This window comes from Galeopterus variegatus, unplaced genomic scaffold (assembly GCF_000696425.1).
Source record: "Galeopterus variegatus unplaced genomic scaffold, G_variegatus-3.0.2 Scaffold1978, whole genome shotgun sequence".
Classification (NCBI taxonomy): Eukaryota; Metazoa; Chordata; class Mammalia; order Dermoptera; family Cynocephalidae; genus Galeopterus; species Galeopterus variegatus.
In genome coordinates, this window is record NW_007728089.1 from 112,850 (window position 1) to 122,046 (window position 9,197).

Here is a 9,197-nt window from a genome sequence, read left to right on the forward strand (position 1 = left end):
CGCTATAGGAATTTTACCACAGAGTAACAATTAGATGCTACTGTTCATATTTCCAGCTTCCAAATGGATGGGAACTCACATCCATGAAAGCCCATAAAAGCCAGAGAAAACAAAATAAATGAATTGCTACACTCTACACTCAAAACCCAGAGTCTTGGATACTCAGTCTAGAAAACCATGTATTTCTAGTGGCAGCTCCATGCCAACAATATCTTATCGAACGAATCAAATGGATTACTTCGTAAATTAAAAAGAAAAGTCTACAGAGGCCTTAGAATGTTTCTGGAAGGATGGTTACCATTTAAATGCTAATACACATATGTACACATACATACATAATAAGATGGCTACTAATTACGGTTTTCCTTCCTCCCTCCCTTCAACCCTCCCTCCCTTGTTTCCTTCCTCCTAAGATAATACTGCTGAGAGTGATCACTGACCCGAACCCTTTCACATGAGGCTGAAACGCAGGGGTAGAAGACCCAGGCCCCGGCTCACAGCACAGCTCCTGCAGCCCCTCACTAATGAGCAGTTCTGTCGCTCAGACTTGCCACTTGCCAGAAATCTCTGCTTGGAGTCACCCTCACTCCTGACTGCTGCTTCTGCTTCTGACAAATAGTACACAGACAGGATGGGGCATAAAACAGAGATGATTTCCAAACAGTAATTATATCAAGCGTTTTACATGAGCAGATGTCAGGAATGACTTGGACATCTCTGGGGGAAGCAGCCTAGCATAGTGAAAGGAGCTGGGCTTTGGAGCCAGCCAAACCTGGTTAGAGCCCATTTCTCCGGTCTCTAGCCATGGGCCCATGGGCAAGTTACTTTGAAACCAGGGGACTGACCCTAATCTCTCCTAGCTCTTCCCCTGACACTAGTCAGTGCAGGCCTTGGCTAAGGGGGAAGGAAGATAGCTAAAGAAAATATACTTGACCAGCCAGGACGGGCTGGGTTCCTGGACACCACAAATTCAGTAATAAGATAAGAGTTGGTTAAACATGAACTTCCTTAGGCTAAGACTTGATTTGGAGATCAGGATGTTTGTTCCTTTAAATAAATGCCTTATGGCTTAGGATAACATCTGTAACACAATCTTGAGTTGTCTTTGCAGATAAACTACAAGCCTGCTTTGAAGTCTGTACCCCTCTGGACTCAGGGAGCCAAGGAGGACCTTAGCCGGAACGCCAGAAATAACTACGCTGACCTCACCACCGACCAATCAGATTCACACGTGACTGCTGAGACCCGCCCCCCACACTCATGATTTTGCTTGTGACTTTAAGTGGTCAAGGAGTCTGGGATGTTAAAAGCTCCTTTAGCTACCATAGGTTCCTTTGAATGGTCATCCAAATTAATGCTATTTTTAACATAGCAAACTTTGGTGCAAGAGATTTTTAGACATTTGGGTAGCAGATGACAGACCCTTCCTGGTTCAGCAACAATTTTGCTGCTCCAAGCCTCCGTTTTCTATTGACAAAATAAGGATAATAATATCTACCTTGCAAGGTTGTTTTGAGGATTAGAGATAATGGTATTAAACACCTGGCACTTAGTCAGTTTTTGTTATCATCTAAAAATGATTTCTGTAATCATCACTGATTTAAAGAGGGGTGAAGTACCCACTAATGCCTCCTTGCCTTTCTCACATCCTGTGGAAAGGTATCAATTAGATTCTACAGCACAGCCTTACTCCTGGGGTCAGTTTCAGGAAACCTGTTTTGTTTTCATGTGTCGCCAGATAGTCTCTAAATTGTCTTGGGATTTCCTCTTTGACCATGGTTATCTAAGGGTGAGTTCTTTAATTTAGAGATTGATTTTTTTTTTACAGTAGCAAATAATTAATGAAGAAATGAGATCCTTTCCCTTTATTCTTGAACAATACAGAATTTTATAATTTTATATTTAGAATTTAAATAAAGGGAAAAAATGAGAGCATATGTTAAGTGTCCTGTTGTCTTTGATTCTGCATACTCTCTACATTTGGTCCAAAGCAACTTTGACGTGCTATGAGCCCATAACTTAATAGACGATTTATGGTTTTCTTAGACCTCATGGGATTTATTTGCATGATTGTTAGAATTCCTGGAAGATTGTATTTTAAATTCTAGTATTTGTAACATTTATTCAGGGTAGAATAAGGCCGAGGAACAAGTTTTACATAGGCCATCATGTATAAACACTAATTCATTCATTTATTTGTTCATTCATGCATTTATTTTTGGCAGCTGGCCTGGTCATCTGCCAGGATAAAGTAGCATCCTGTAAACGGCACATGTAAACACCCACAACCAAGTCCCCTGAGCCCTGTCAGCACAGGGCTAGAGTTTATAGCTACTTTCCAGAGAGAGACCTCAAAACCAAATTAGAGGAAAAATACAACAGAAGAGAAGGTGAGATTGCTAGATTTTCATTCTATATCACAAGCCAGCATCAAATGAGGTATAACTCCTACAAGCCCACTAGGTCTCCTTAGTGCACTGCAGAGCATATCTGCACCCCACATCCCCAGCGCCTGTAACGTGGTTAGTACCTTAATAAACCCAGCCCAGTTCTGCTGCATTCCTATAACAAGCCCAGGGGGTAGAGTCACAGAAGAATTACTTCAAGGCTTTCTATACTATATAACCATTAGCTCTTTAATTTTCCAGAGCCTAAAAATTTAGATTGGCTATAAAATATAAAATTTTACTATGACAATTATGAAATAATACAAAAGTTAAGAGCGAACTATGACCTGTCTGGCGGGCAACATAAATATCTAGAACTCCACTGTTAGGTACAATTTAAAAGTATGAGCTATTCAAATTTTATAGATAAAAATTTAGGTTGCTTTTGAAATCTGAATTTTGCTATGTTCCAAGTACGGACTTAGGAATGGCATATTCATTTTAAATGGGTTATACTCCCATTTAAAGAGAACTTTAAGTAAAAATACAAAGTAGCACGCTGTGGTTTTAGGCAATGAGATTTCAAAGGCAATAAAATTAAATCTAAAACAAGAAGAATAATAAATTTGTATAGTTCCTGGTATAGCAATACACAAAACGTTGGACTTTTACAAGCTTTAACTCAGATGAGAAATTATAAAGTGTCACATTAAAAAGTAATACTCATTTTAAAATCTGAGAGGGAACCGCTTTCAGAATTCATTGAAGGCTGTTCTTCTGGCCTACCTTTTGGTGGCCGGCATGGAGGATTCTTTCCTGGTCCCAGAGGGGGATGGTAGGGAGCCGCTGGGTTTCTTTGGTAACACGGTGCCATTGTTGACAGTGGTTCGTAAAGGCAGGGTCTGCACCAGTGGTCTTGCTGTTAGACAAGCAGAAAAGGAAATCAGAACTTGCCCCTTTGTAAAGATAACTCTTTACAGAACTTAATCTATGTAGAAAAGAAAAGGACATCAACTTAAAAACTCTAGCAGACTTGACAAAGGGACAAAGGTGACTCAGCGGAGAATGGACCATCTTTTCAACAAATGGTGCTTGAACAGTGAACCTAGACAACAACCCCACAAAAATTAATTATAAAACCTACAGAAGAAAACATCCTTGGGTTTGCTAATGAGTTTTTAGATATAATACAAAAGCACAATCCATGAAAAAAAAAATTGATAGCTTGAACTTCATTAAAATTTTATAGCATTTGCAAAAGACACTTAAGAGGACAAAAACACAAGTCATACACTGGGATAAAATATTTGCAAATCACATATCTGATAAAAGACTTGTATACAGAATATAAAAAGAACTTTTAAAATTTAATAGTGAGAAAACAAACAGCCAATTAAAAAAATGGGCAAAAGATCTGAAAAGATACTTCACCAAAGAAGATATACAGATGGCAAATAAGCATATGAAAAGATGCCCAACATCATGTGCCATTAGGGAAATGCAAATTAAAACAGTAATGAGATACCTCTATATACCTATTAGAATGGCTAACATCCAAAAAACAGACAAAATACCAATTGCTGAGCAACAGGAAACTCTCATTCATTGCTGGTAGGAACATAAAACATACAGCCACTTTGGAAGACAGTTTGGCAATTTCTTATAAAGCTAAATAGAGTCTTACCATATGATTCAGTAATTGTGCTGATACTAGGTATTTACCTGATTGATCTAAAAACTTATGTCTACACAAACCTGCATGTAAATATTTATGGCAGCTTTATTGATAATTGTCAAAAACTAGAAGCAACCAAGATGTCCTTTGATAGGTGAATGCATAAACAAACTGGTCCATCCATACAATGGAAGATGACTCAGTGATAGAAAGGAATGAATCAACCCTCACAACCTCACGGATGAGTCTTAGATCCACACCGCTAAGTGAGAGGAGCAAGTCTGAAAGGCAGCACGTTGTATGATTCCATTTATATGACATTCTAGAAAAGGCAAAACTGAAGACAGAAAACAGATCTGTGGTTGCCAGAGGTTGGGTGTGGGGGGATTGTATAGGTGAATAGGAGATTTTCTAGGGTGGTAAAACTATTCTGTATAATACTGTCATGGTGGACATTACATGGACACAATGTAACACTATGACACTACGCATTCTCAAAACCGATAGACCCTTATAGCACAAGAGCGAACCTTAATGTATGCAAATAAAAAATGATTAGGAGATGGGGAACCCATGATGGAATGCAGATTGTGTCGAAGAATCTAACTGTATTACAAATATATGACAGAACCTCCCCGAAGAAGGTGGGGAAGGTGCTGACCTAAGAAATTTTAGAAATGAGCAGAGACTATAAGACAAAAGACAAAAGAAATTCCACATAAGCATTGTGTCCTAGTTGGTAAAGCTGTCTCCCCCAAGGTTCAGGCCAGCAGTTCAGAAGCCACTATACATGAATACTAGAATGGAAGACTTAGGTAAATACACGGAGGATGGCAGGAGGCAGGCTTCTCCCTGTGAGAGAGGGAGGTGACTGTGAGCAAGCGGGGAGGCTGGAAGGAACCATGTGGTCTGCAGTGCAGCAGGAGACATCCCTGCAAACTCATGTTTACCTTCATGCAGACACAGATGTGTATTACAGGTATGTACATATACACAGGTTAGCATAAATGCACACATTTCTGGGCTCTCTCTGCTGAGACAGCCTAAAGCAATGACACCAGCGCCCAGATCCCGGTTTCTGATACCATTCCACAAGGAAAGGAACCAGGCCTCCTGGGAAACGGCCGAACCGAGGGCTGTGGCAGGGAACACACAACATGAGCCTGCAGCATTATGCAGTGCCAGAAAGTGAGAAGTGCTCTAACAACAAAACAAAACCAAAAATCCCTCTATCAATGGGGGCAAGTGACAGGAACATAGGAGCCAACTGAAAGAGCACCCAAAGGCCAAAGCTGGAACAATCTGAGAAACAAACTAAATAACACAGTATTGGTATAAAATTTAAAAAGCATAAAATAAAAGTACAACTTAAATAGCTGTAAGTTCATACTGATATAAATTACTGAATAAATAAATAAATGAGGAGACTAGACAAACCCCCAAGCAGAATTCCAAATGATTTACATAGATACCTTGTCCTCCCAGAGAGGGAGCATAAGTCCCCACTCCTTAAGAGTGGGTGACACACAGTGACTTTTTCCTAAACAGCATATTAAGGAAATAGGGGAAAAAATGACTTCCATGTAGTGACAAACACTACCTCATCCAGGTGACCAAGGTCAATATTAACAGTGGTAAGTCTTATTGACGGTATATGCCCTGGATTGAATATCCCCCCCAAACTTAATTTACCACCATAACTGTTGAGGGTGGTAAATCCTACTTTGGTCATTGAAAGGTGGGGCCTTGAAGAAATGATTNGTAGCAATAAATTTCATTTTCTTATAAATCACCCAGTTCCAGATATTCTGTTTCAAGCAACAGGAGTGGACTAGTACAGTGCATGTACCCTTGATACATGATATGATGACAGGATACGATGAGAAGGCACTTCGCCTCTGTGGCGATTGTGTGACTGTGCCTCACTAAAACCCACAACCTGAGTCCACCCAGGAGAAAAACATCAGAGGGACCCAAATGGAAGGACAGTCAATGAACTACCTAACCAGCATTTCCTCAAAACTGTCAAGGTCATCAAAAACAAGATAAATTGTCAGTCTAGAGAAGCCAAAGGAGACATGATGACTAAATATAATGTGGTATTCTGGATGGATTCCTGGAACAAAAAAGGACATTATTGACAAACTAAGGAAATCTGAGTAAAGTATGACCTTTAGTTAATAGTAATGTATCAATATTGATCCGTTAGTTGTGACAAGTGTGCCATATATTAGTATGTAAGATGTTAGTAATGGGGGAATTTGGGTACAGGGTATATGGGAACTGTCTGCATGTGCAACGTTTGGGCAAATCTAATACTATTCTAGAATAAAAAGTTTATTTAAAAATGTTAGAAGAATTTATTTGTCCGTCACAGAATTAATCTGCCTCCATTTAGGCTTTTAAAAACATACCAATGACAGAACTGCATGCAATGCCAAATTTGTAATACACTGGAACTTTTCAGTCCCAAAAGCTGAGGACCAGCTTTCCTTCTTTTTTTTTCTAATGTTAAAGAAAGTGGAGAAGGCCACAGTGAGCCCTCCAGCCAGAGAGCTTAACATCCCTCTCCTCTCCTCCCCAAGATCTCTCCTCCTCATTCCCCGAACACCTCGCTCCAAACATGGGCCTAGGAACGAATAATCCTCAATGGAAATATCACAGGTCCAAAACCAAGACTCCTAATCTTCTCTTGCACTCACAATCTGTTCTCCTTGCTAACGCCTGTTCTCTGTCAGGGCAGAACACTTCTCCCAAGCAGGAAGAAATACAACCTTCACTTTATCTTTCTTCATCTTTCTTCTCTCTCTACTTCATCCCACCCTTTCAGTCTCCACGTTTTTTAAAAAAACATGTACTTGATTGATCAGTGTCCCCCTAAAACTCATGTCCACCTGGAACCTCAGAATGCGATCTTATTTGGATATAGGGTCTTTGCAGGTGTTATCAAGGTAAAGATGTAGAGGAGACCAAATGGATTAGGGTGGAAACTAAATCCAATGAGAGTGTCCTTGGAAGAAGGCACGTGAAGACACACAATAGGGGGTAGCCATGTGAAGACAGAGGCAGAGATTGGGGTGATGCATCTACAAGCCAAGGAACGCCAAAGACAGCCAGCAGCCACCAGAAGCTGGGAGAGAAGCACAGAACACACTCTCCCTTCGAGCATCCAGAAGGAACCACCCCCGCTGACACCTTGATTTAGACCCAGTGATACTGATTCTGGACTTCGGGCCTCCAGAACTGTGAGAGAATGAACTTCTGTTGTTTTAAGCTCCCTGGCTGTGTTACTTTGCTTTGGCAGTCCTACGAAGCAAATGCAGGGCTTCCAGCAAACTGCCTGCGTCTGTCCGTCCCCTTCCCACTGCAAGCATCTATGCAGTCTCTCTCCACTGCCTCCTAGAACCCTGTGCTGGTCTCCTGGCACATTCTGCCACTCTGTCCGCACTAATCTACCTAAAAGCTCTTATCTTATCGTCCCTCATCAATAGTCTCCAATGTCTCCTGATGTCTGCAGCACCCTGTTACAGGTTACCAGAACCAACATGAAATTTAGTGGCTGAAATAATGATAGTAGCTGTTGAGTGCCTGGCATAAGGCAGGGCATTAACAGCTTGAAATGCACCATCTCACCTAACTGGTACGAGCACGTGGGGTCCAACTCCCATGTGACGGCCAGCCCTAGAGGAGAGACGGGGAGAGGCTACTGGCCCCGACTTCTAGGCTTTGGCTCCTCTGTATACAGAATGTATAAAGAAAGTAGAAAGTGTTTTTGGTAAAAAGGGTTATAAAAAAGATATGAGGATATGTTTTTTTAGAGAAGAGATAATCTTGTCTAAGCTTAAAGGGTATTTAAGCATGATTTTTTAAAGAAACAGGAATGATTTTTTTTTTTTTTGTGACCGGCAATGGGATCACAACCCTTGGCTCGGTGTCATCCACACCACACTCAGCCAGGGAGTGCACCGGCCATCCCTATACAGGATCCGAACCTGTGGCCTCGGCGCTGTCAACACCACACTCTCCCGAGTGAGCCACGGGGCTGGCCCAACAGGAATGATACTGATAAAACTAAATGGATATGGAAACTTGAAAAATGAAAAAATTTTTTTGTTAAAAAGTTATAAAGGGTTTTAAAAAATCTTATGTAGTCAAAGCTGACTAAGATTGGATACATTTTTTATAAGATTTTTATCAAAATTAACTTTAGTATTAATAATATACTAGCCCTGTCCATTGTTTTTGAGTGTTTATTATCTGAACTAAATCCTTAATTTTCACGATTATCCCATCTTGGGGAATTCCCTCGGAGCTTTATAGCGATCCAGGGGCACATTTCATTGGCCAAATAATTCAGTCCATCTGCAATATATTGACAATATTCCAGCCTTTCCGTTGTGCATACCCCGTCCTCAGTCCTCTGAACCTGTGGAATACACAAATGGAATAATAATGACTCAACTGGCAAAATCAAAAGAAACCTTTAACTTTCCTTGGCCAAAGGCTCTTCCGCTGGTGGTGTTCAGCTTGCACTCTACCCTGTTTGGAAAGCATCAGTTTTCCATTTGAAATAATAACAGGTAGATAAAGGAATTATGAACGAGCTCTTCTAAAAGGTGATATTTGTCATTATTGGCAAGGTCTCACAAAGCTTCTCGCAAAAAATTCTAAAGTAATAAAGGATTCCTTCCACAGGGAGTGGGTGATTAAGACCTCAAAGACCATGGTCTGCAGCCCAGAGACTTTGTTTATTGGAAATGTCAGAATAAAACGACTCTCTTCCAGCCACGCTGGAAAGGACCAAATCAGGTATGTTAACCAATCTTTGTGCAGCTAAGCTCTGAAAGGCATTGACTTATGGATTCACGTTTCTCATTGAAAAAAGGCAAATCCACCTGAGTGGACTTCCTCCATCACTGGAGATCTTCAACTGAAGCTAACCCATAGCTGAGCACTTGACTCTTCCCACCAGGACGAGACGGACAGGCATTGGAGTAGACAGTTTTTACCCAAGACTCCAGACCTGACAGCAGCTCCATGATCAGTGTTGTGAAACATCTGTGCTCCTACTGTTACTCTGGGGAATTCTTCCAGTCTCAGGCCTTTGTCAGAAGTGGGTCTCATCTCTTAGTTCA

General features: G+C 40.8%; 1 protein-coding gene across 3 annotated transcripts in view; it reads right to left on the minus strand.

The window, feature by feature from the left end:
* Window positions 1–9,197, minus strand: part of EML1 (echinoderm microtubule associated protein like 1) — a 90,023-nt gene that overhangs the window by 61,433 nt on the left and 19,393 nt on the right. For all 3 annotated transcript variants that reach the window (XM_008579905.1, XM_008579907.1, XM_008579904.1), the window contains exon 2: window positions 3,174–3,306. In XM_008579905.1, the coding sequence (XP_008578127.1) occupies window positions 3,174–3,306 (133 nt within the window). The remainder of the gene's footprint in view (window positions 1–3,173; window positions 3,307–9,197) is intronic.